Raw genomic sequence first — 27,417 nt, 5'->3', positions numbered from 1 at the left:
GGCTGAGTGGCAGCAACTGACAAATGTGCCTGTATCCAGAAGGCTAGTCAACCAACGACTGGTTCAAGCAGGCTATCGTGCCAGGCATCCCCTGAGAAAGCCACGCCTGACCAGACAACACAGCCAGCGCCGATTGCAATGGGCCAGAGAGCACCAGCAATGGCAGCCAGGACACTGCAATCACATGACCTTCAGTGACGAGTCTAGATTTCTGGTTTATCGTCAAGATGGCCACGTGCGAGTGCGCAGACAAGTGCATGAAGCCTACAACAAAGATTGTATAGTGCCAAGAGTCCAAGCTGGAGGTGGTTGGGTGACCGTTTGGGCTGCTTTCCATGCAGGGGGCAAAACTGACATGGTTGTTCTGAATGGAAACCTGAACCAGTTCAAGTACAGGGCCATTCTGGAAGAAACATTGCTTCCATTTGCTCGTGCAGCCTTTCGAGGAAACTTTGTCTTCCAAGATGACAATGCACGGCCTCATCGTGCTCGCATGATCCAACACTTTCTTGCTGACCGTGGTGTAGAGCATATGGAGTGGCCTGCCATGTCCCCGGATATGAATCCGATAGAGAACTTGTGGGCAGAATTAACGCGTCAAATCGACAACTTGGACCAGCAGCCGACCTCTGTGCGTGAATTGCAGCAGGCTATTGTCACTGCATGGCAAGCGATTCCTGTCCAAACCTTGGCAAATCTCGTGAACAGCATGCCTCGACGTGTACGTGCTCTCCTGAATGCTCGTGGGGGTTACACGAAGTACTGAACTGTAATTTTACTGTCCGTAATCCCAGTCTTAATTTAACTTTTGTTTTTGTTAAAAAAAATTTGGGCTAATGTGCAAAATAAAGAGATACTTCTGGAAAACGTACAGAAGTTTAACACAGTACTGTCCATGAATTGAGTTCGATATTAGTTTACATCACTTTCAAGGATCAATTTATTTGTTTTGAAATATCAAATGTGGTTTTTGTTTCTTTTAAAGGTTACATTCACATTAACATTAACAAATGTTAATTGTTTAATGTTACATGAACACATGTTACATTAACATTAACACATTAACAAAATCTAGAATAATTTCAACATAATTCCAATGAATTTTTGGTTCTAAGTCATCTTGAAAAGTAAGTTCACCCCCACAAAAAAAATATTCCATATTAAATTCCAAGTCTGTATATATATATAAAAATAAACATAAATATATATACATATATAAATACATACAGTTAAGCCCAAAATTATTCATACCAAATTCGGAGTATTTTGAATCGTATTATTTGAGGAATGAGTTTCTTGTGGCTTACGTTACATAAGAATGTGACAAACAGCTGAAAGAATCACTGCAGGAGACATTTCAAGAAATACATTGTTTCGGGGGTATTTTATTGACAGATTTACAAAAAATGTAATCTGGGAACGATGCTGTGAAGAGGAAGAGGTTGAGATGGTTTGGTCATGTGTTGAGGAAGGATGAAAGTGACTGGTTGAGAAGAGTGATGGAAATGAATGTAGAAGGAAGTAGAGGATGGGGAAGACCGAGAAAGACTTGGCTAAAGATGGTGGAAGAAGAAATTCGGGCAAGGGGGTTAACAAGGAGAGATGCAGAAAATAGGGCAAAATGGAGAAGATTGTCATGGGGACCGCAAGGCTAACCCCCGCTCTAGCAGGGAAAATGGCCTTAAAATGCATGTTGTTGTTGTTGTTGTTGTATATGTGTATATATATATTTTTTTCAGTGGCTCCTAAACGCAGGCTCCCACAAACCAAACTGGAAAAAAAGAACCCTCAAAATCATGGGGATTTTTGAGGATGCTTTTTCATGCTAAAAGCGTTTTCTCTGACGATTTTTATCGTCGGTACCAGTACCATTTGGGTCGTGAGGCGAATGTGATTTCAAATTTTTGGTCGTTGACAAAAACGTTTTAGAACCACTGATATAATGGATTGATATTACACACATCTGTTCATTTCCAAAAGTGCAAATGTGACATGAAATGCATTTCTGGGTGCCCTATAATAGCATTTGCATATTTTTGTGCCATACCTGTCATAACATACCTGTCTGTGTAACATGTTAAGTGCTTGATTTTCCTTTTTTTTCCAGCTTGTCTGAATGGCGCCTTGTACATTGGGATGAAAATGAAGCAATTTTCTCATTTATCTTTGATTCCCTTTTGCTTGTCATCTCTTTTGGAAGACCACTTGGTGAGTTTTCTCACTTATCTTTCTTTTGTAATGTGCACTTTTTTAGCCGAGAGGTATGCACACTGATCTCTGAGCCATCTAGCCTGGATTTGAGTCTTGACACACCTATGGAGTTGAGCCAGGCATAAACGATCACCCTGTTGTTTCATATGCAGAGCGAAGTACCAATGTGTGTGCAAGGCATCAATGTATGCTCCACCGCCATACGTTGGAATGACATTAGACCGGAGGACCCACCACAGGTTGTTAGTAGAGGGTGAAGATCCCACGGTGTCTTTTGTGAAGAGTAGGCGAGTTATCGTTGGCACCATTCAAGCAAGTTACATATTCCTGACACCTGTCTAATGTCAGGCCCGCAGTTGACATGATTATGGCTGTTCAAGAAGAAAAATAAGAATAGTCGTAGGAGTAGTCGTTTCTAGGTTATTTCGGAGTATTTCTCCAAAATAACCTCATTGAGTGGGTCCTGATGTTCGTTCGTGCATACATCCTTTAACATTTGACTAAAACATCTTCCCCTCACAAACTACCTGACCACATGGACCAAATTTGGTATGATGCATCATGACAGCAAAGTCTCAGGGGTTGTGCTCCCCATCTGGATGCGCCCCCCTAAAAATGCAGTGAAAGGGGGGTTTTGCCGAAAATATTGGTATTTCATTCAAAAATCTTCTCAGTAACCGCCACACAGATCCAGACCAAACTGGCCATGAAGCATAGGGATCATGCACTAACCTTAAGTTGTGCTCCTCATGGTCGTATCGCCCCGGAAAGGGGGCCACGACCCCATCCCCTTAGCCCTCATTTTCAGTAGAACATATTGGCGTGTTGACCCTGTAGTGAACATCTCAGGGTGATGGATGACCAAAACTAACTTAAACTCCGAGGCGTATAAGCCGAACCTGGCGAGATTATCTCTGGCACGTGTGGGGGAGGACCCGTTGCCTTACCTGAACGGACGAGAAACGCACGGGGTTTTATTCCTCGACCCACAAACAAATAAACGAACAAGACAGGCATGACAAAGAAATGCAATCAATACTTGGGGTTTATTTAAATAATGCAAAGTAACAGGGAAGGTGAGGTGAACTAAAAGTTATAAATGAGGATCCCGCCACACGGGCTCAAGAACACGAACAAAGGAAAAATTAACGAAAATATATGTTCAGTGTCGTGCAGCTACTTAGCTCAGGTCTCAACGAGGGTTTGGTGTGGTTCACAGGCCCCGCGTCCCTGAGCGGAAAAACACTCGTTGGCGCAAAGTCGCGTCCACAGCCAGCCGCCGTTGCGAGGCAAACAGGCTCTTGCCTCCCTTGCCAAGCTCCTCCCTTGGTCCTTCTCGTTCGGCTGCACCGAGCTCCGACCGTCTCTTAGGCGCACCCCGCACAAAGCGCAGCACGATCGCGTCCTCCTTCGTCAGCGACCAGGCAAGAAGAGACGAAGCAGACAAGCGAGACCAGGCATGAAGAGAGCAAGAATGTGCGCGACCATCTGCCAAGAAACCAGGGCAGAAGAAGAGAGAGAAAAATGGCGGTCCCGTCGCTTTTTCTGTCTAGCGTCTCAATGACATTATTCTTTGACCAATGGTGCAGCGCCGTCGCATCATCCCATCGTTACCCAACCAATCCTCATTCGGGGTGTGACCTCACGGCCATTCTTGATTGCCCATCGCGAATGTTTGGGGGTTGGGCTCCCTGGCCGATCCGCCAATGTTCGGGTTTTGCTAGCCCTGCCGGTGTAGGTGAATGGAGCATTCATGGCATGGCTTGTTGATGAATACCAAAACAACGGGCAAAATTACAAGAGGCCTTTACACACAGGGTAATTATTAACCATAAGCCCTAGCTGAATAACACAACTCCACTCCTCCGTGTGGAGACACATAAATGATCTTACCTGGATAGTCTGCCGAACTGGATTTACATCGAGGTGGGTTCTTCTTCTTTGCGACACTTGGAGCATGCTAATCTACACATTCTGAACTTCATTAAGGTATTTCATCCATACCCCAAAAACATAATATTCTTCATCACAACTACCTGAGCGATACGGACTAAATTTGCTACGATGCCTCAGAACAGTAAGGTCTCATGGGGTTTTGATTCCCATCCGGATCTGCCCCCTATAAGAGGCTGAAAAACGGAGCCTCAAATTCAGGTAATTTATTTTAAAATCTCAGAAACCGTGGGGAAGAAGCCGTCAGTCCCCCACAGGGCTATTTTTATTATTTTATTTTTTTATAACCATTCATCAGGCTCTTGGAAGAGCTTGTACAGGACATGAATTACAAGTACATGAGGAGACAACAATCAACACAGAAAATGAATAATCAACCCTGTGATGCCAGCATCATGATCTCAATGTTCAGAGAGGAACGCAAAATCGACAAACACGAGCAGGCCATTGAACAATCGTACTCGCACATTAGTTGTTGAAGCACAAATAAATAAATGTAGATTTGCTTGGAAGTCAAATGAGCAGAATATTTTTGTGGGTTTTTTTTCTGTGGAACACTTGTGTAAATCTCAAGTGAAATGCAAGTCTCAAACCACACACGAGTGAGATCTTATATCGCTACTCTGGAAAAAACATATTTTGATCGCAGGAAGATGTTTATTGAACGTTCAAAATATTCAATTCAAAGGAAGTGTTTACAAGAGGTCAACAGGAAGAGGAGTACCTGAGATTGTGATGGGAGAGGTGAATGATTTCCTAACCTCCATAGCTCTGCAGGGAAAAATGGCTTCTAAAGGTGGTTCTTCATAGTTCATTGTTTTTATTTGTATTGTTTGCATTCCAGAAATGTGTTAATGGTGTCCTCTTGTGGAATGCAGACTCTGAACTCTGTCCTGCTCAGCTCCACAGGGAAGTTACCAAGGTTAACCTTGTGTCATTTCTAGATCGTAAGTGGTGTTTATAAAATAAAAATTAGTGTGTGTGTGTGTGTGTGTGTGTGTGTGTGTGTGTGTGTGTGTGTGTGTGTGTGTGTGTGTGTGTGTGTGTGTGTGTGTGTGTGTTTTTTGGGGTTTTTTTTGCACTTGTTTTTTTTATATATTTTTTTTTTACAAATATGTCGTTATTTCATCCCCATGTCCAACTTTTGCAAGTCTGTGATGCAGTCAATCACGTTTGATCACCTCATATCACCGTCAGCAATGATAAATTATTCACATGTTTTTGTATTGTATTGGGTTTTTACCTTCACGACTGAAGGTGGATGGAAGGTATATTTTCACCCGTGTTTGTCTCTGTGAATAGGATATCTCAAAAAGTTGTGGATGGATTCACACAAGATTTGCTGGCAATGTTGGATGTTTGACAATGACTAAATGAATAGATTTTGGTGAAGATCTGTATCTAGACCAGACACTGAAATTTTAAAGTGATTCTTCAACATTGAGAGATGGGGCCAAAAACAATACATAGCATGATATTTCAAATAGTAGTGGACGGATTCAGACGAACGTTGGTGGAAAGGTTGGGTGTGTGCCAAGTACGAATTGATTTGCGTTTGGTGAAGATGCGGATCCGGATCCCACGGTGTCTTCTCGCGATGACTTAACCACGTAAAAGCAAACCACGTGACCGATGACTACATCTTATCATACTATATGCACCAAGGGTAGTCTACAATAATAATAATAATAATAAAGGCTATGTGTGAATGTGTCCTCCATAACTTCAAAATCATGAAACCGAGCAGCTCCAAACCTTGGATGCATACTTCCAAAACTCCAAGGGAGTGCATGAATGAAAACTGGGTGTTTGGATGTGTTAAAACACCCTTTTTGAAAATAATTAACGGCCTTATTAAATTTAAACAAAAACAGTCCTAATCTTTGGTCAGTCCGCTATCTTGCAGGGGTCCTGTGCTTTTTCGGCCTGCTCAAAAACACCTTTCCTTGGAACTAGTGCTGGCCTAAATGGAGTCTGTGACCATCACGCATGCAAATCTTATTACAAGCGCTACTTTTACTTTTTTTCTTTTTTTTTTATGAAACAAAATTGCCATTAAAAATGTATTCCAATTTCGTTCTCGATCTTCGAATGTTGGTTCAAGGGCCATCCCGTTAGTATTCTTTCTTTAGTTAAATATCTACATCAAAACTGCCCATCCTCATGCCTGGAAATACATCACAGATACTTGTTCTGACCTGCAATTGAGGTAGAGCTCACAATCTGTCATAAGTTGTACATAACCTGATCGTGTTTCCAAAGCCGCAGACCAAAAATTAACTTATTTTCGTTTTCCAATTATTTTTTAGATTTTCATTCTATGCAATTCACTACTCTCTCATACTTCTACACGTTCTATGTAAATGAATACAGAATAGAAACAAGTACAGATACATTCAAAGTACACCGTCCCCAAGCAAAATAAATAAATATCCTCCAGCGCGTTATTGCCGGGGCACCTTTGGCGCCCGGCGATACCGCCGTGCAGCTCATAGAGACTGTATTGGGAGGGAGAGGTGTACTCACGGATGAATATGGGTCATGAGGCAAATGTGATTTCAAATGAAACTCGCAGATGAATTAAAATCAATAAATAATGATCATAAAATATTTTCTTAATCAATTTGCAAATAGCATACCTAAACCACCAGTGCTTCCTCTGAAGCTGTAACTTAAAAAAACAAATCCAGTCATTAATCGAGTAATTAAATAATTTATTGATTAATTGATTAATCAATAAATCAAAAATAGCCTTTACCACCAAATGTCATGTCCAAATATCAGCTTCCTAACTCAAAAGGTGCTTGTGATATTGCCCAGAAGAGAAAAGAAATAAATGAGTACTTAATTAATCGATAATAATGAAGTAACTAATTAATTAATGAAAAAACAAAAATACTGTTTTTAACCAAAGCACGTGTGCACTATTGTGCCAAAATTTCAGCTTCCTAGCTCAAAGGATAGCTGAGATATCGCCCGGGCAAACAAACAAACAAATGAAAAATCGGTCAGAGACCGAGGACTTGCCGGAATGTGCTTTTTTATCGGCCATTTTGGACAAATATGTCGGCCGAACCACGTGACCGATGACGTCATCATTATTTGTTTTCTAAACTAATTTATTACTTGATGATGCTCAAGAAATTTCATCTTGATCGGATGAAGTTTTGTACTTGTCGAATTATGACGTCATAATGGAGGCACCAATGACATCATCATTAACATATTTTATTCCCCATGGAGAGTTCTTTACAATGAGCCATGTCTCAATTTTTTCTATTCAGCACTTTCGGAGATATGGAGGTGCAAAGTTTTTCCGTTTTTCCAAGATGGTGGCCGAACCACGTGACCGATGACGTCATCATTTTTTTTTTCTCCACCAGTTTATGCCATCATGTCGCTCAAGAAATTGCATCTTGATTGGATGAAGTTTTGTACTTGTCGAATTATGACGTCATAATGGAGGCCCTGGGCCGAGAGAGTTAAAAATTGGGCACATTCTATTCCAGGGCGAGACAAATATGTGTGTAAAGTTTGGCGATTCTACGTGCAACGATGTAGACATAGTACTGCTAACAAACAGACAGACAAACAGACAAACCACCCGATCAACATACTTGCCGGAAGCGAGTAACAAGAAACCGGAGTGAAAACTGAGTACTCTTTCAGCGCACGTCATTTCCGGGCCCCCTTAAGTGCTCGGCAATGATGTTATGCAGCTCCTGGAGATGGCATAGGAAAGGAGGAGCGGTGTACAAAAAGCTGTTGGCAATATTTTGTCAGTTTGCCAAGTTATCATCATCCTCATCTGATTTGTCACCATCTGGAACAGTTCTTCCTGGGTATTGTCATTGTTCTCAAAAGCTTCACATGATTTTTGTAAAACGATTTGTACACTTATATACCTATCCACCCAGACTAAACAGGCCGCAACGGTTTCTACACAGTTATGCGCTCAAAATTTACGTTTTTACCTTCCTCACTTGCATCATTGAATGTCTCATCTTCGTACCTACGAATCGCTGTATACATCACTATTGTAGGTACTATAGTTTCAAATTAGGAGATTTCAGCGATTTTTATGCATTATATGATATGATTTTCCACAATGCCCTCTCACGGATGAATTAAAGTGCACAGTATATTCGAAGTTCTGATATTTTTAAGAAAGTGGGAAATATATATGGTATTACGGATTACATAAGACAAAGGCTCCTTTGTTCACCGCTGTTATGTCTGGCCACGTGACATACATAGAGCCTTGCGAAATAATGCCATAAAAGCAAGCCATTTGTTATCAACCGATGTTTGTAAGCCGTGGCGATAATCGCAAGCAGTGTAACTGACTTTTTATCACATCGAACATCATTTTTGAAACGACGTGATAAAATGTGAAGGTGATAAAATAAACGTGTTATTCATCAATTGTTTTGTTGGAGTACTTGCTTGAGTGCTTAAGCCACTTGGCTTCCATGTTGATATGGCGGCTCAGTACAGTTCTCCGTGGGGACATCCCAGGAGTTGGAAAGGCAAAATATATTGGAGGATTAAAATAAACGGGTCAAGCATGATATCCGAGAGGTATGCACATTCACTCTAAACAGTCTATCTCGGGTTTGAATCCCAACTCAGCTATAAACTGTCATACCGGTGTTTCCCAGCTGGGTGATTCACCAATGTGTGTGCTGTCCCTCAGATGGACATTAAACTGGGCACCACATCTGCCAGATTTTCAATTCCCACCCTCCCCTCTCCTCCTCTCCCCCTCTCTACCTCTCTCCACTCTACCTCCCCCTTCTTCCTCCTCACCCCTCGCTCCTCCATCCTCTTCTCTCATTCCCTCGCTCCCACTCCCCTCCTCGCATCACCCCTTCCTCCTGGAGTGCACAGTTTAGCGACATGCGGTGAGGCTTCGCTCTCCTCCCCCCCCCCCCCCACCCCCCACCTCTTTTCCTCTTCCCCTCACTCGCCCCCAACTCCCGTCTGCCCCTCCCCCCTCCCCTCTCTCTTTCTCTCCCTCACCCCTCTCCCCTATCCTTCTCTCTCTTCCCCACACCTCTCTCTCTCCCCTACCCATCTCCTCCCTCTCCCTTGCTCTCCCTCACCATCCCTCTATTTCCCTCGCTCCCACTCCCCTTGTCGCACCACTCTTCCCTCCTGGAGTGTACAGTATCACGACATTCCCCTCTCCTTCGACAGAGGCTTTGCCCTCTCCCTTCCCTCACCCTACCCCTTCTGTCACCACTCCCACCTCACTCCCCCTCCCTTCTTCCTCCCTCCCCTCCTCTCTCTCTCTCTCTCCCCTCCTCTCTCTCTCTCTCTCCCCTCCTCTCTCTCTCTCCCCTCCTCTCTCTCTCTCCCCTCCTCTCTCTCTCTCTCCCCTCCTCTCTCTCTCTCCCCTCCTCTCTCTCTCTCCCCTCCTCTCTCTCTCTCTCTCTCCTCTCTCTCTCTCTCTCTCCCCTCCTCTCTCTCTCTCTCTCTCTCTCTCTCTCCCCTCCTCTCTCTCTCCCCTCCTCTCTCTCTCTCTCTCTCCTCCTCTCTCTCTCTCCCCTCCTCTCTCTCTCTCCCCTCCTCTCTCTCTCTCTCCTCTCTCTCTCCCCTCCTCTCTCTCTCTCTCCTCTCTCTCTCCCCTCCTCTCTCTCTCTCTCCCCTCCTCTCTCTCTCTCTCCCCTCCTCTCTCTCTCTCTCCCCTCCTCTCTCTCTCTCTCTCCCCTCCTCTCTCTCTCCCCTCCTCTTTCTCCCCACCTCTCTTCATACTCCTGTCTCAAAGCGATTCTGTGTTAACCGGCAATGCCGGGTACTTTTGCTTGTAGATCATATATGTAAAGGATCGCATCAATATTTTAAGTGGTATTAGAGAATATTACTTTTCAATTTGATCGACTAGCCAAAGGGGAATTTTGGTTGAAAATTTCAACATCATTGGTCACGTTATTTGGCAGCCATGGTGGAGTGAAAGTACGACCTTTCAAAACCTACTTCTCTCAAACCACTCAAGCAAAGGATGCAAAACCTATGTGTGATCTACTACCCTTGGGCAATATAGTTTGAAAATTAAAACTTCATAGACCACGTGGTCTGGCAACCATATTGGATAAAAAAAACCTTGTAGATAAATGCAATACTTTAAATATCTGATCGGCTACCCATTCTGAATTCAGTTTTATAAAGATTATCTCATGGGTCAAATGTCCAATCAAGTAAGGGTTCAATCAAAGCAGGATGGCTGCTTGCATTTATAAATTGCTCTTCTAGTTACCTCCACCACTGGTGGAGAGGTTGGGTATTTGACACAAACGAAATGATAAGATTTTGGTGAAGATCCAGATCCGGATCTGGATCTGAGAATTTTTTAATTGACTCCTTACCATTGAGAGACAGGGTAAAAAGTATATATAGGAGGATATCTCAAAAAGTTGTGGATGGATGATTTTGATTAATAGTGGGGCTGCTTAACTGATGAATTGTGCCTTTTCCCTTAAAAGCATGAAACTTGGCACATGGCTAGAATACCCCAAAAGAAAGATTTTTAGTCCAGGGGGCATCTCCAATTTCACCCCATATGGCGGCCATCTTGAAATTCAGGATGGCCGTCATACAAGACCTATTTTGATGAATATCTCCATACTTAGAACAGATATCAAAATGGTTGAAGTGCCTATACCTACATTTCTAGGGTCTAGGAATCCAATGGCAACATAAAATATTCAATAGTATATGGCAGCCATCTTGAAATCCAAGATGGCCGCCATAACACACCTGTTTTGATGAATATCTCCATAATTAGAACAGCTATCTAAATGGTTGCAGTGCCTACACCTACATTTTTAGGGTCTAGGAATCCAATGGTAACATAAAATATTAAGCAGTCATATGAAAATATTAATTTTGCATAGTATCATGCATACTGGGAATGCATATAAATATTCTTAACAGGTTGGCATTCTTCAGTGATTAAAAGTGTCTATGACATCGCAGACTGTAACTGTGCCATCTTGTGGTTTTCTAGTCTTTGCTGCATTCTCCATCACATGCGCAGAGAGAAGTACAGGGAAGTGCAGCTTTCTTACACCGGCAACGACCAGTACATCCTTTTTTGCACCCACACTTAACAAGTTCATTGCAGATCTTTGCAGCCTCTGGAAGTGCTGTCCATATTGGTTTGAACTGGCCAGCAGACGTTTTTTGCCAACCCCATTCAGTGGGGCTTGGTAGATCAGGCTTAGCATGCAATGCTTGTCCCCAGCATAGTGCGCCTTGGTATACTGCCCGCTTTACGTGCTGCACAAGGGCATCATGTGTTGGTGGAATTGATTCCACAGGTCTGCCCTTCTTTGCAAACAGTTTCTTTCGTACAATGTTAATGTCAGTAGCAGTACTTGTGCGATCATACAACAGAATAACAAATCTCTCAATGACGTTCATGCAGGTTTCAGTTATCTCTGTGCTCTGGTGGCAAATTTCTGCTAGTACCTCTGTGAGCTCAGGGAATGATTCCCACACATTCCATGCAGTTACCTTTCCACGCCCATTAAACGCTGAAGAAGTGTCACACCCTGTTAGTGCATGAAACATGGGGAAGGCTTTAGATTTCTCAGGGCCAAGAGCTGTGGCTATATCATGTGCAGAGATAAATCGCATGTTCTTGCCTGTCCCAAATTGTAACCATATCATCACTGAAAGCTTCTGGGATGCTGTAACTGCAAGCACGACAACATCTGTGTCCACAGTTTGTATGAGGACCTTACTATGCCCTCTCTGTGTTGCATCAGCAGTATGTAGGAACATCCGACCATCTGCCTCTTCCTGAGTGCACGGGGAGAGTGATTCTAGATCAATGCGTGGTGGAGCAGTAAGAACCTCTGTATCAAGTGTGACAACTAGCTCCTTGCGCTGGTCTTCAAATGATTTAATTGTTTCATTGGAAAGGAAGCTGAAGAGTTCACGCTTGTTTTCATCAACTCGAAGAAAGTTCTGCCACTGTCCAGGAATTGCAACTGAGGTATCTACTCGTCGGCGAACCCCCTTGCCACGCTTTTCACAGGTCATGCTCTTAAGGCTGTCGGGTAGGTAACGGTCCCACACCAGATCAAGTCGGGTTGCAGATTTGTACTGTGAGAAAACAAATGGGATGAAGACCTTTTCGGCATATTCGCCAAATGTTGTAACTGTGCCAACATCGGGCTTTAGCTTTTGAACAATTACTGCCCCGTCAAGTATGACACATGTTACCTCTGGCATCTGTGTGCTTGATGGTGAAAGTTCCTCTAAGCAGTCCAAAAGGTCGCTCTTTGTACCAGGTCGAAGCTTCCCATCCTTGGACAGAGATGGAGGGAAAGATTGATTTTCATGACGGAATAATTCATCCAGGTTTCCCTCGCGGGTTTGACAGGCAATATAGAGGCGAGAAAACAGTTGAACATCACTCTTCAATGAGGCTACCTTGTGTTTATCTGTCAGCTGGTCTGTTACTGATGAGCTGCCAAACAGAGGTAACTTTTTGCGTGGGACGACATCATTCAAAGGCTTTGAGTGTTCAATCAGCCTCTCTTGCACAAATGACTCCAGAGCCTCCTTTCCCACTTTCTGCACGTCTTTCACACTTTGTACGACTGATGCACTTGCTATATCCTTTGTGTCAAGGACCAAAAGGTCAGCGGTTTCTTCAAGAAATGGATTACCTAGCTCCTCGATAACTGATACAAGTGATCTGACATGTTTGTCAAAGGTCATCTGGGTGCTTTTATTCTGATCATGATGCATTGATGGCGCTTTGCTTTCATGTTGCTCCTGTGCAGTCTCAAACTCATCAATCACCCTTGAGACCTCTGGACCTGCAACCATCCATCTTTGCAGAGCATGGGCATTGTCCAGCAGACCCACAGCTCCTCCATCTCCCTTGATACGTGCATTGTTCTGTTCATGTGCATGATCTGTAGCAATTGAAGAAAATTTGCGTTGGGTCTTTTGTACCGTGAACATGCCAGCTCGGAAATTATCCAGAACTTTAGGGTGTGTCTTGTGCAAGTCCATCATATCACGCAAATGGACTGTGATCCATCTTGCATAGTGTGTATGGTCAAGAGCAAAGAACCACGGAAGAGGCTCCCATAAAGCATCTAAGTACATTTCAAAGTCAGCCTCCCTCAATGAGCGCACGAAGGTCAGGATGCTGTTCTCCAATGCCATCGTGAGACTCCAGTATTGGAACTGTGGGTGTTCCAATATGTTGCCATTGGATTTTATGTTGCCATTGGATTCCTAGACCCTAAAAATGTAGGTATAGGCACTTCAACCATTTTGATATCTGTTCTAATTATGGAGATATTCATCAAAATAGGTCTTGTATGATGGCCATCTTGGATTTCAAGATGGCCGCCATATGGGGTGAAATTGGGGATGCCCCCTGGACTAAAAATCTTTCTTTTCGGGTATTCTAGCCATGTGCCAAGTTTCATGCTTTTAAGGGAAAAGGCACAATCGATCCGAATTTTTTAGCTAAGCCGCCCAGCTATAAATGTGATTCTGCATTGTGATTTTCTGGTCTACTCTGGGATACAAAACATAAACTCTTCACCTAGCAGAGGTATGCTCTCTAATGAGTGCCGTTCTAGTTTTTTGAAGTGATACTTCACAGTTGAGTGATCGGGAAAAAACCGACATTATTTAGCACGATATCTCAAAACGTTATGGACGGATTCAGATTAAACTTGCTGGGCAGGTTCGGTGTGTGACAAAGACAAATCGATTCCATTTTGGTGAAGATCCAATTCCGTATCCGGATACGAGAATTTTTTTTAATTTTTCAGTGATTCTGTACCATTTAGAATTGGCTCCAAAAACTATATATAGCATGATATATCAAAATTGTGGGTGAATATTGGCAAAACCAGGTGGATGAGTTGGATAGGTGATGAGAACAAGCCGATTAGATTCTGGTTAAGGTCTGGAACCACATCTGGCCTATCAGTGGATACAAAACGTAAACTGTTCAGCCTGGTGGAGATGTGCTTTCTACCGATTGCTGTTGTAGTTTGTTTTGCCTTTGTTTTGTGTTAACCATAATTGCTGATGCTTCATTTGGCAGAAACGCACGCATCAGATTTTGCTCGTTTGGTGCACAGACTGTTTTTCTCAAGTGCACACTTGTCGGAATGGCATTCACAGTGTGGAGATACTAACCAGCTGTCCCAGGTAACCTTTGTTTATACATATATACATTGCACACCTGCACTGCTCCGAATGACTTGTGGGTATAACATGAATGGGATGAGAAATTATGTACAGTGACTTTAGAAAGTATTCACACCCCTTGACTTTTTCACATTTTGTTGTGTTACAGCCTGAATTGAAAATGGAATAAATTGACATTTTTTTGCAACTGAGCTACACATAATACCCCATAATGTCAGTGAATTATTTTTTTTAAATACATTTTTACAAAATAATTAAAAATGACAAGCTGAAATGTCTTGAGTCTATAAGTATTCAACCCTTTGGCTATGACATTCCAAATTGAGCTCAGGTGCATCCAATTTCCTATGATCATCCTTGAGATGTCTCTACAACTTGATTAGAGTCCACCAGTGGCCAATTCAATTGATTGGACATGATTTAAAGAGAGAAACACCTTTCTTTACAAGGTCCAACAGTTGACAGTGTATGTCAGAGCAGAAACTCTACCATGAAGTCCAAGGAACTGACCGTAGAACTCTGAGATATAATTGTGAGGAAGGCATAGATATAGGGAAGGGCATAAAACAATTTCTGGAGTGTTGAACATTCCCAAGAGCACAGTGAGCTCCATCATTGTGAAAGAGAAAGAATATGGAACTACCCAGACTCTTCCTGGAACTGGCCGTCCGACCAAACTGAGCAACCCGGCAAGAAGGATTTTGTCAGGGAGGTAACCAAGAACCCAATGACCACTCTGACAGAACTACAGAGTTCCTTGGCTGAGATGGGAGAACCTGCCAGAAGGACAACAGTCTCTGCAGCACTTCACAAATCTAGGCTATATGGGAGAGTGGACAGACTGAAGCCACTCCTGAGAAAAATGTCTGGAGTTTGCAAAACGACACATGAAAGACTGTGAGAGCATGAGGCAAAATATGCTGTGGTCTGATCCTTACCGTGAAGCATGGTGATGGCAGCATCATGTTAAGGGGATGCTTTTCAGCGGCAGGGACTTTGGGACTTGTAAGGATAGAGTGAACAATGAATGGAGCCAAATACAGGTAAATCCCTGAAGAGAACCTCCTTCACAGTGCAAATGACCTTCGACTGCGGCGGAGATCAACAGGACAATGACCCCAGGCATGCAGCCAAAGCAACACTGGAATGGCTTCAGAACAACAATGTGAAAGTCCTTGAGTGGCCCAGCCAAGGCCCAGACTTGAATCCCATTGAGAATGTGTGGAAACACTTGAAGATTGCTGTTCACCAACGCTCCCCATCTTGGGAGAAATGACAATGGAGAAAAGAAAGAAAACCAGAGAATTGTATGAGGAGGTCCGACACAAGATTGCAGCCAAGCATGGACAATCTCAAGGCTACAAGTCCATCTCCAGAGACCTTGATGTTCCTGTGTTCACCATACGCAATGTTATCAGGAAGTTTAAGGTCCATGGCACTGTAGCCAACCTCCCTGGACGTGGCCACAAGAGTAAGCTTGATCGAAGATTGCAGCGAAGGATTGTTCGAATGGTGGAGAAAGCACCTCGATCAACTGCCAAACAGATTCAAGCTGACCTTCAGACACAAGGTACGACAGTTTCAACTCGCACCATCTGTCGCCAACTCGATGAAAGGGGGTTCTAAGGTAGGAGACCCAGGAGGACCCCACTGCTGAGAGAGAAAGACATATGAAAGCCCGACGGGAGTTTGCCAAAACACACCTGAACAAGTCAAAATCCTTCTGGGAGAATGTCCTGTGGATAGATGAGACCAAATTAGAGCTTTTTTGTAAAGCACATCATCTCTATGTTTACAGAAAACAAAATGAAGCCTTCAAAGAAAAGAACACCTTCCTTACAGTCAAACATGGAGGAGTTTCAGTGATGTTTTGGGGTTGCTGTACTGCCTCTGGCACTGGGTGTCTTGAATGTGTGCATAGCATCATTTAATCAGGAGATTCAAACTTGAATGTGTGCATGGCATCATGAAATCAGGAGATTCAAGCTTGAATGTGTGCATGGCATCATGAAATCGGATTACCAAGGCATTTTGGAGCGCAATCTTCAACCCAGTGTCAGAAAGCTGGGTCTTCGTCGAAGGTCATGGGTCTTGCAGCAGGACAATGACCCCAAACACACTTCAAAAAGCACCCAGGAATGGTTCAAGACAAAACGCTGGACTGTTCTGAAGTGGCCAGCATTGAGTCCAGATCTAAATCCCATTGAACATCTGTGGGGAGATCTGAAAACAGCAGTTGGGAGAAGGCACCCTTCAAATCTGGGAGAACTGGAGCAGTTTGCACAAGAAGATTGGGCCAAACTGCCTGTAGAGAGGTGTCGGAAGCTCATTCATTGCTATAGGAAGCACTTGACTGCAGTTATTTTGTCCAAAGGCTGTGCTACCAAATATTAAGTCTTGGGTGTCAATAATTTTGTCAATGCCATTTCTTTTTATTTTCTGATTTAAAAGGATATATTATGTTCTGAATCAAAAACCAAGATTCTGTAGTATTAACAGTGAAATAAAGAATTTTGGAGACCAAATACTTTTGTCAAATCAACTTAATTTTTGAGAAAATTGTGAGTTATTTGAAAAAAGTGCAAGGGTGCCAATATTTTTGGCCACGACTGTATGAAGGAAAACATTTGCGTTCCATGAGTTGTGATGAAGGCTTGATGGAAATTTTCACGATGAAATGAAATACTGCATGCTGCTACGATGTCTCTTGGTCACAAAAAAATATATTGTGGAGTGTAGGAATGACAGAGGCCAGGGAGATGGGCAAGTGTTTTTTTAAATCCTTGGGAATGGAATTGATTGGAGACAAATGTGAACGACAATGATTAATGGAACAACTGTATCTACATTAGCTGACTTCATAAGAAAACTCAACACACCAGGCAAAGCATATTTTCGGTTTGCTTGAAAGAACTCGATTACAGAACAAGTGGACAGAAAGCTCTTACACAGCATGCACATTTGAAGAAACACAATTCAAACTTGCATGATCTGAAGACAAACTCATGTCTGTCAGTATGAAACAGTTATTACTATTCTTTGCAGATAAGCTCACAAGTGAGTGCGGTGCTGGACCTCATTTTAAGTAATGATCCCAATATGGTGGAGCGAAGGAGAATCTTGGAGCGTGTCACACCGGAGAGGGTTCTGGGGGTGGTAATTCATATGGGAATGGGGGAGGGGGGATGGTGGTAATCAGACAGGCCAGTACCAAACAGTTGTAGGTAAAGCTAACATGGTTTTTTGTCCCCCGTCGCACCGCGGAGCGAAAGGTGGACTATGGTTTTCCCGTCCATGCGTGCGGGTGTGCGTACATGCGTGCGTGCGTGCGTAAGCGAAGGACCGCATTCGAATTTCGTGTGTTGGTGCAACCCACGTCAAAATCCAAGATGGCCGCCACCATGTATGTCTGATGCCATGTATGTCTGAACCTTGTGAGCGGAATATCTTGAAAAATAAGCGAAGCACCAACTTCTAATCTGGTGTGTGGGTGTATCTAGGCATAAGGAAGAACACAATTGAAAATTGGGTCGCCACGTCAAAATCCAAGATGGCAGCCGCCATGTATGTCTGAACCTTGTGAGCTGAATATCTTGAAAAATAAGTGAAGTACCAACTTCTAATCTGGTGTGTGGGTGTATCTAGGCACAAGGAAGAACGCTATTGAAAATTGGGTCGCCACGTCAAAATCCAAGATGGCCACCACCATATATATGTCTGAACCTTGTGAGCGAAATATCTTGAAAAACAAGGATTCTGAGTTGCGCTGCAATACATGTCCCTTACCGGCAGTCTGTCGTCCAGAAAACTGTTGGGGAAATTACCAAAGGGTTATTTACCCAAAGGTTCTGAATCGTTCCCAATCGCTAATTACCTCAGGACGGGCTCACCTGTGATTCGCACTCGGGACTTCAATTTCTACACCTTGCAGACAGGTCAGCAGAAGCACGAGAAAATACGTTGTTGATAAAGAACCTTTCAAGTCGCTAAATATCAGTAATTTATTATATTTTCCGGTTCACGATCAATGATCGATGTATATTGTTATGGATTCGTCACTTCCGCTGTTGTGGTTTTCATCCCCTTGAAATCTTTATGATTCTATGTACTATTATTGTCTTCAAAAGGTTTATTGTTCATGAACTGTTTGCAAAGGATAAAAGCGTTAATGTTAAAAAGAGACAGGAAGCCGGATCGGGAACCGGAAGATGGAGAAGAAGAGGAGGGCGAGGTCGTGGCGAGTGAAGTCGGACAAGAAGCAAGTAGCTTCCAGCTCCGTAGCGAGCCTTGTCGAACGAAAGTCGCGAGTGAACTTTGAGTTTCCTTGAAAGGAGTTCCTGCGATAGGTGTTATCGCTGGGGGATTGATAAACCTGCGTGGTCAGGTTTGGGCGTTGCGATTCCGAAGAATCACCGCCGGGTCGTGTCGACTCAAGTAAGAGCCGTCGGCCATTTTGACACTCGCGCTTTGTTCATCAAAAGGTCTTGGCTACGCGTCAGTTTTTCACCATCCTGTCATCTGTCGGGGATCTGTGTGCGCAACGCTGAGTTTGGAGATTTAGTTGCGGTTTGCACTACTGAACAGTGAATGTTCGTATCTGGAGGGGGCCTTTGGGATTTCCCATTCCGCCGTGAGTTTGCCTTTACCCGGTTTTGGACCACGTGACTTTTGCGTCGCTTCGGCCGCCTACGCCTGAAGGCTGCTTCAGCGGTGCGACTGCCCTTGCCATCCGCACGGGCTTCTGGTCTCGATTGGACATTGTTCTAGCGATCGCTGGAGCGAGTCAACTTCGTTTTGAGGGTGGCAATATAGAGACATTGGGGAAGGTTTTACCACTCACCTGGAACACTGTGAGTTATCCTATGCTAGTTGATGGTACCATCATAAGATGTATTGAGTGTACCTTTGATTGCTATTTGTTGTACCGTTATTCTTGTGTGATTTTTCAATACAATATTTGTTTGTTGATAATCATTGGTGTGGTTTCACGATTGATTTCTGATACAGAATAACATATTTTTTGCCGTGGCTCCTCTCGGGGCTCGGAGGTACATCGTGACCAGGGGGTCGGGGAGGAGCACGTAACAATATATATATGTTGCTCGGCTTAGCTCCGCCCCTCCGGAAAGCGCGCACTGTGTCGCGCTGTTGACGTTCGCGAGACGAGGCTGAGGGCGCACGGTGCGGCTTGAGGAGAACTAGAATAAACAAGAGATATCCATTTTTTAAAAATATTTTTGTTTAATTAACGATATCTGCCAAACCACGTGCCCTCTCGCAAATTCGAAAAGGACATTTTAGTAGACTGACATGCTGAACAGATCTGTGAAGTTTCCCCTTGATTGGATCAAAAATGAGGGAGGAGCTCGGTTTTAAAGGTTCATGCTTAAAAACGTCATAACTCTGAAACCATATGATGTATGACGTCATGCTCGCTGACTTTTTTGTTCGTCATGGGTATGTGATTCTGCCTGCAAAGTTTGGCCTCGATCTGTTCAGCCGTTGCAGAGAAAAAGGGGTTTTCGTGTTTTCACGAAAAACAATATGGCGGCCGAACCACGTGACCTGTGACGTCATAATTACCATTAAAATATTCTACAGACCGAGTCCCACCTACAGTGAAAATTTGATCTCAATCAGTCCAATTATTGCAGAGAAAATCTTTTTTAAAGGATATTAAAACTTAAAATGGCACTGAGTTAAGGATCATCAGAATTATCAAAATTCCCAAAGTTCAAAGTGCCATAACGTTGTTAAAAATGATCGAAACGTCGTGAAGTTCGAAGTTGACCTCTAACTTATCATCAGGAAACCATGTGCCAAGTTTGAAATCATTAGCGCTAAGCGTTTAGAAAAAAAGTCCGGAAAACTGTTCTTTGCGTGACGGACTGACGGACTGACTGACGGACGGAGGGACGGCATGCAAACCTATAGTCCCCTCCGGTGTACACCGGTAGGGGACTAATAAGCGAAGTACCAACTTCTAATCTGGTTTGTGGGTGTATCTAGGCATAAGGAAGAACGCTATTGAAAATTGGGTCGCCACGTCAAAATCCAAGATGGCCGCCTCCATGTATGTCTGAACCTTGTGAGCGAAATATCATATCATAGCATGTTTTCTGCGTCTTCCACTTTGTCAACTCACAGCACTTCCCCGACGGGGGACCTAGGCGTAACGCTTGTTTTAATTGTATTCATAGGGGAATAGATTAGAAATTGAGGGACGTAGTTATGATTCGACCTTATGTGCAAAAGACATAATCCAGGAGCAGTTAGGTAGGAATAGGAAGGGTGGGTACAGAGAGAGCGGTTAGGGACACAAGATTTTGTAGCAAACACAGAATTGAGACCTTCGGCCTTATCACGAGCAGAGTTGGTTGTGGTTCCATTTGAAGTGAGGGCAGGGATGAAAGGGGATCATACCCCTGAGACCGACTTGACGAGGCATCACCAGATGTTAGAGGAGGGAGAAAAATTTGAAAGTTAATTCTTGAGATTGGACAGATGTTGTTTTCTGGCTCTCCTGAGAGTAGACACACTTGCTGTGGGCTTTGTGGAATGATCTGAGGTTGCCTTCGGTTAGATTTGCTTTCCAGGAGAGCGCAAGTTGTTTTAATGGAACTGCCTCACCACAGGATTCCGAGTACCAAGTGTAGGAGGATGGGTAAGATAACTGAAAACGAGATGGGATGAATCTGTGCATAAGAGAGCAGGTTTCTGTGGAAGAATTCCCACGCTGATTTAATATCAGGGGTGGTAGATATGAGACCAGTCCTGAAGTGTGATGGCTGCTTGTAGTCCCTGCCAGTTTTCCTGAGTGAACTGCCAGACTCGCCATCGCTGAGGCTGTTCTCTAATAATGACCAGAGAGATGTTGACCTTCACAAACACATGGTCAGATGAGCCAACTGGAGCCAATGATGAGTCGGATGCATTGGCAGGGAAGTTGGTCATCACGAAATCCAGAAGGGAAGATAAACAAATGATGTCGAGTTTATCGGCAGCAGCTTGGATTGAGAGATTAATCAGATTAGAATGGATATCTTGCATATTTAGGTCCACCAAACGGTGAGAGAAAGTGGAGGTGACGTTGGGAGGGTGCAGGAAGTGGGGGTGAGGGGGGGTGAAGCAGAAGGTTTCCGGGAGGCATGAGGGTGAGGTGTGGTGAGGGGGAAGCGTTGAGAAGGGTGCAGGAGGAGGAATGCAGAAAGGGGGGACATGAAGCTTTGTGGGGTGGGTTGATCGGACATGAGATTGAGGGGTGCTGATTGCAAATTCCTCAATTGGGGAAAAACGGATATAAATATCATGGGATTGGAAGTAAAAATTTTAGTTGAAGGCTCTGAGAAAGATGGTGTTGTGGGTGCGGGAGGAGCGTTGCTGGACTAAGGGCTTAGCTGACAGACAGTTTTGGAAAATAATATTTGTGAAGGAAGAGGAATAGATAGTGTTGAAGACCAACAAAAGTTAAGCATTTAAAAATGATTTTAAAGGAGAAGCATTTATAAATCAACGAGCAGGGGCTACCCGGCACTGTCAGGTTGGGTGAGCTTTTCCCAGTAGTGACTTTGGGATGTGTTGGGCATTGAAAAGCGATGAAGTTATTAGCCTCGTCATGGTTACCTTTTGCCTGTGGGCCAGCGACAGCACTGCCTGACAATATCCCAAAATGCACTTTACAGTGGCCTCAAAATGGACGTCGATGCCTTCATGCGGGAGCTTAAACCTTATTATTGTTGTTATTTTTTAAATACAAGGTCTAGGCTCGTGGAAGAGCGAGAACACATAATAGATCAGGACACAACATAGTAAAGGGAACATCAAGAGAAAGGGAAACGCCAACAGCAGGGCAGAGGGAGAACATATTGGTGAAGGAAACTAACCACCAGGGGATGCAGGTAACAATGAGTGGTAGTGTAGACTAGCAATGAATAAGATGGATACGTAAGCAAAGTTTTGGGAGAGGTGGGGAGAATTGGCTGTGGTTCCATTTGAAGTGCGGTATACAGTGCATTCAGAAAGTATTCAGACCCCTTCACTTTTTTCACATTTTGTTATGCTGCAGCCTTATGCTGAAATCGTTTAAATTCATTTTTTCCCTCATCAATCGACACTCAATACCCCATAATGACAAAGAGAAAACAGGATTTTAGAAAGTTTTGCAAATTTATTTAAAAGAAAAAAGTGAAATATGACATTTACATAAGTATTCAGACCCTTTGCTATGACACTTGAAATTTAGCTCAGGTGCCTCCCATTTATCTTGATCATCTTTGACATGTTTCTGCACCTTGATTGGAGTCCACCTGTGGTAAATTCAATTGATTGGACATTATTTGGAAAGGCACACACCTGTCTATATAAGGTCTCACAGCTGACAATGCATATCAGAGCAAAACCCAAGCCATGAGGTCGAAGGAACTGCCTGCGAGCTCAGAGACAGGATTGTGTCGAGGCACAGATCTGGGGAAGCCGACAAAAAAAATTCTGCTGCATTGAAGGTTCCCAAGTGCACAGTGGCCTCCATAATTCTTAAATGGAAGAAGTTTGGAACAACCAGGACTCTTCCTAGAGCTGGCCACCCGGCCAAACTGAGCAATCGGGGGAGAAGGGCCTTCGTAAGAGAGGTGACCAAGAACCCGATGGTCACTCTAGCTGAGCTCCAGAGATCCTGTGTGGAGATGGGAGAAACTTCCAGAAGGACAACCATCACTGCAACACCCCACCAATCTGGGCTTTATGGCAGAGTGGCCAGATGGAAGCCTCTCCTCAGTGAAAGACACATGAAAGCCTGCTTGGAGTTTGCAAAAAAGCACCTAAAGGACTCTGACTGTGAGAAACAAGATTCTGTGGGCTTTCATGTGTCTTTCACTGAAGAGAAGCTTCCGTCTGGCCACTCTGCCATAAAGCCCAGATCGGTGGAGTGTTGCAGTGATGGTTGTCCTTCTGGAAGTTTCTCCCATCTCCACACAGGATCTCTGGAGCTCAGCTAGAGTGACCATCGGGTTCTTGGTCACCTCTCTTACGAAGGCCCTTCTCCCCCGATTGCTCAGTTTGGCCGGGTGGCCAGCTCTAGGAAGAGTCCTGGTTGTTCCAAACTTCTTCCATTTAAGAATTATGGAGGCCACTGTGCTCTTGGGAACCTTCAATGCAGCAGAAATTTTTTTGTCGGCTTCCCCACAACTGTGCCTCGACACAATCCTGTCTCTGAGCTCTGCAGGCAGTTCCTTCGACCTCATGGCTTGGGTTTTGCTCTGATATGCATTGTCAGCTGTGAGACCTTATATAGACAGGTGTGTGCCTTTCCAAATCATGTCCAATCAATTGGATTTATCACAGGTGGACTCCAATCAGGGTGTAGAAACATCTCAAAGATGATCAAGAGAAATGGGAGGCACCTGAGCTAAATTTCAAGTGTCAGAGCAAAGGGTCTGGATACTTATGTAAATGTCATATTTCAGTTTTTTCTTTTTAATAAATTTGCAAAACTTTCTAAAATCCTGTTTTCTCTGTCATTTTGGGGTATTGAGTGTAGAGTGATGAGGGGAAAAATGAATTTAAACGATTTCAGCATAAGGCTGCAACATAACAATGTGAAAAAAGTGAAGGGGTCTGAATACTTTCTGAATGCACTGTAAATATGTCTTGCTCAGATTCTGAAATACCTGCACCCATAAAAAATAGAAGTAAAATATTTCAGAAGAACACAAACAGCAACACAGAGACGGAGATAATGACAGAAAACCACAACGAATCCGGTTCAGAAAACTTGGTTTCTAATTAGGTGGAAGCGACAGAATCGATCAACACATGAAAAATCCCTTAACCAAAAGTGATTCATTGTTCCAAAAAGTACTTCATTTGTACCTTAATGTTAATTTGCCTTTTCTGGTTGGGTCTGGTTGTTGCGTGCTCATGTACACAAATGTCTGTGCTTCATCCAGCTCCTGCTGACTGTTTCCAATCGGGTGAACGTGGCACGGAGCCTGTTTGAAGAGCTGGAAGCATTGGAATGCAACTCACTCGCCATGGATCTATTCAGCATTGAAGTGGATGAGCTTCGGTGGGTTCACAAGCTGTGTATGGCTCTCGTTACCAAATCTTGTATAACTAAAATCAACCACTTCTTGCTGTAATAGGTGACTTGTGAATAATTTTGATCTCACTCTGGGTGGTTCTGTTTGCCTTTCCCATCCTCGAATGCCAACGTAATTGACACAGGGTCAGTTTTGTGTTCTCCAGTCTTCCGGCCTTTGCAAAGTTTACCGTTATCTTCAACGTGACTCCAGCTTACCCACATGAACCAATGCACTTTGAATTCAGACCTATGATTGGCAATGTCAGGTAAGTTCCTTTTACAGTTTTGGCATCCAAAGGGGTCATGAGAGTTGAAGACACAGCTTTGGAATGGTTACATACATACATACATACATACATACATACATACATACATACATACAAAATGCCTTCAGAAAGTATTCAAACCCTTTGACTTTTTTTCAAATTTTGTTGTGTTACATCCTGAATTTAAAATGAATTAAATTGAGATATTTTTATGGCGTAGCCCATAGGGCGAAGCCGTCTAGAACAGTGTTTGTCTGTCTGTATGTATGTCCCCTCAAACGTATACCAATCAGAGCTGAGGATCTGGTCACATGACAGGGTGATGTCATTACGTCTGATGTCATTACGGCGATACGGTGGCTGACTCTCCACACTCCGGCATTTTGATTCCAATTTTGTTCAGGCCGAACATATCATCGAACCTGTCATACATCACAATCGCCATGCTCTACCTTTACGTTTTTCATTCAGTGAAATTCAGTGAATTCAGTGAAAATCGAAACATGTCATCAAACCTGTCATACATCACAATCGCCATGCTCTACCTTTACGTTTTTCATTCAGTGTAGAACACAAACAAACCAATTGTTAAAATGACCATCAAATATCGAAAGCATCGGGGGTTACGGCTCTTCCATCAAAATGGTATGTATAGGCCTTAGGCTTTATGCCTCACCTTCGGACCGCTTTGGACAAATTAAGCCCAGGTTTATTAATACAGTAGTGTATCGTTTCAGTAGTATCGTTTTCGTAATAGTAATAATAATAATATAGTAAATATGACCATAACACTTCAATCCCAATGTTGTGAATACAAAGTTAATGGATCGAAAACCAGTGTATGGTTCATGATTCAATGATAAGCGGTGTACGAAACGAACAACCGCAGAAGTAAGGAATTCGCTTTGGTTTTTTTATAGCATGTTATTAACCCAACCCTTGTGGGTTATATAGATTACAGTAGATCTTCCCTCAGTTATGTAAGTAAAACTTACCTCATGGATGTCGGGAGTCCTCCATATTTCTTTGTTTAATGTTATAAACAGCATTAGTAACTGTTTAAAAAGCTAATCAGATGTGTTTGCGGTTTATAATATATTACAAGCCCAGCTACGCCACGGTTAGACTTTTGGTCTTGTTTGTCACTGATCTACACATAATACCCCAAAATGTCAAAGTGGAATTTATTTTATTTTTTTTACAAAATAATTAATAATCATGTTTTGAACTTTTCTGTCATGACATGGACTTGGTGCCTTTTTTCAATAGCATTCACTGTTGCAACTCGGCTTCCCCTTTTTTGACTTGTGTGCAAGGCCTTATTTTCCTTTGAGTTAGAACCCTGTCTTTTATACCTGGAGAGAACGCTCATATACAAATATGCCCCCTGTGTTGTAGTGCAATGGACGTGAAGAAGGCAGTCGAGGCAGAGACACCTGGGAGGTATTATTTGTGGCGCCTGGTTAATCGAGTTTACCATTCGTTGCTGCATCCTCCTCAGGCAAAATGTCCCACCACCAATGAGCTTTGTTAAATATTTACTGGGTAGGACATGTTCAGTTTCAGTGTTTGGTGGAGTTGGTAACCATCGAAGAAACTGCACAAGTCCGTCCTTTTGTTTATAGTTTGTAAATGGCGGTTTGTGTTTTGAATTGATGGTCTTTTACTCGTTATTTGTAGCAAATGATAAATGTTTTATTGTGTACAGATGAAACCACTTGTGGGACCCCGAAAAATTTGGTTTGACTAAGTTCTGCAAATGTACAATAAAGCTGTTCATTTTATATTTGACTACACTGATCAGATTTTGGACCTAAAGTAGTTTTATAAAATTCTCAACGTACACCTCATTTTAGCCTTTATTCTGAAACCTTTTGAGTTCATAAGAATGAATTTAAATTCACATGAGTTAGCTTTGTCTCCTGCTCTCTGCTCACAATTAAGTTTACATGCATTGAACATGTGTGGTTAGCACGCATGCTTTCCAAAGAAATAAAAACTAAGGCTGAATTGGAGCAAAATATCATCATGTTGATGATCTCACTGGAGGCAAGGGACCATGTCAGTCATTTTATTTATTTATTTATTTTTTGCTGCCTCCGCCAACACATTCACCGAAGGCATTATGTTTTCAGGTTGTCTGTCCTGCTGTGTCTGTCTGTGATAGGTTTTTGTTACCGTGATAACTTAAGAATGGCTGAAGGGAACTATGTCAAACTTGGTACAAGCTACAAGTATGTATAATGATGCAAAGATAAACGGATTCGAATATGAGGTCAGTTAGGTAAAAATTATTTTACTGTGCTAACTTGTGAACCGGTGATGGGATTTGGATCAAACTTGGTATAAGTGTATATTATGATGCAGAGATGAACTGATTAGATTTCAGCATCAAAGGTCAGAGGTCATGGCAGATAAAAATATGATACTTGACAACAGCTGAAGGGATTTAAATCAAACTTTGTACAAGTAAGTATAAAAAAAAATAAAAAACCACCTTTAGAGGCCATTTTTCCCCGCAAGCGGGGGTTGGCCTTTTTCGGGGACCGTGGTTGTTGTTGTTTTTCGGTCCCCTTTTTGAAGCAATGTTTTACGGCCGGATGCCCTTCCTGCCGCCAACCCTTTTTGTCGCCTTTTACGACAAACAGGGAATTACCAGTGAACTGGTACTCAAATTAGCCGACCTCGGAAGGATGACAGGCTGAGTCAACCCCC

At 43.1% G+C, this 27,417-nt stretch overlaps 1 protein-coding gene across 3 annotated transcripts in view; it reads left to right on the top strand.

Annotated features, from left to right (window-relative positions):
* Window positions 1-26,486, top strand: part of KNL1 (kinetochore scaffold 1) — a 225,701-nt gene extending 199,215 nt beyond the window's left edge. For all 3 annotated transcript variants that reach the window (XM_078786619.1, XM_068130582.2, XM_068130583.2), the window contains 6 exons: window positions 2,108-2,208; window positions 5,043-5,111; window positions 14,252-14,358; window positions 24,303-24,421; window positions 24,580-24,702; window positions 26,101-26,486. In XM_078786619.1, coding sequence (XP_078642745.1) covers window positions 2,108-2,208; window positions 5,043-5,111; window positions 14,252-14,358; window positions 24,303-24,421; window positions 24,580-24,702; window positions 26,101-26,236 — 655 coding nt within the window. In that variant the 3' untranslated portion in view covers window positions 26,237-26,486. The remainder of the gene's footprint in view (window positions 1-2,107; window positions 2,209-5,042; window positions 5,112-14,251; window positions 14,359-24,302; window positions 24,422-24,579; window positions 24,703-26,100) is intronic.
* Window positions 26,487-27,417: the final 931 nt, after the last annotated feature.

This window comes from Myxine glutinosa, chromosome 11 (genome assembly GCF_964187855.1).
Source record: "Myxine glutinosa chromosome 11, kmMyxGlut1.1, whole genome shotgun sequence".
Lineage (NCBI taxonomy): Eukaryota > Metazoa > Chordata > Myxini > Myxiniformes > Myxinidae > Myxine > Myxine glutinosa.
The sequence above is the reverse complement of the archived record's forward strand: the minus strand, read 5'-3'. Positions and strand labels throughout refer to the sequence as shown.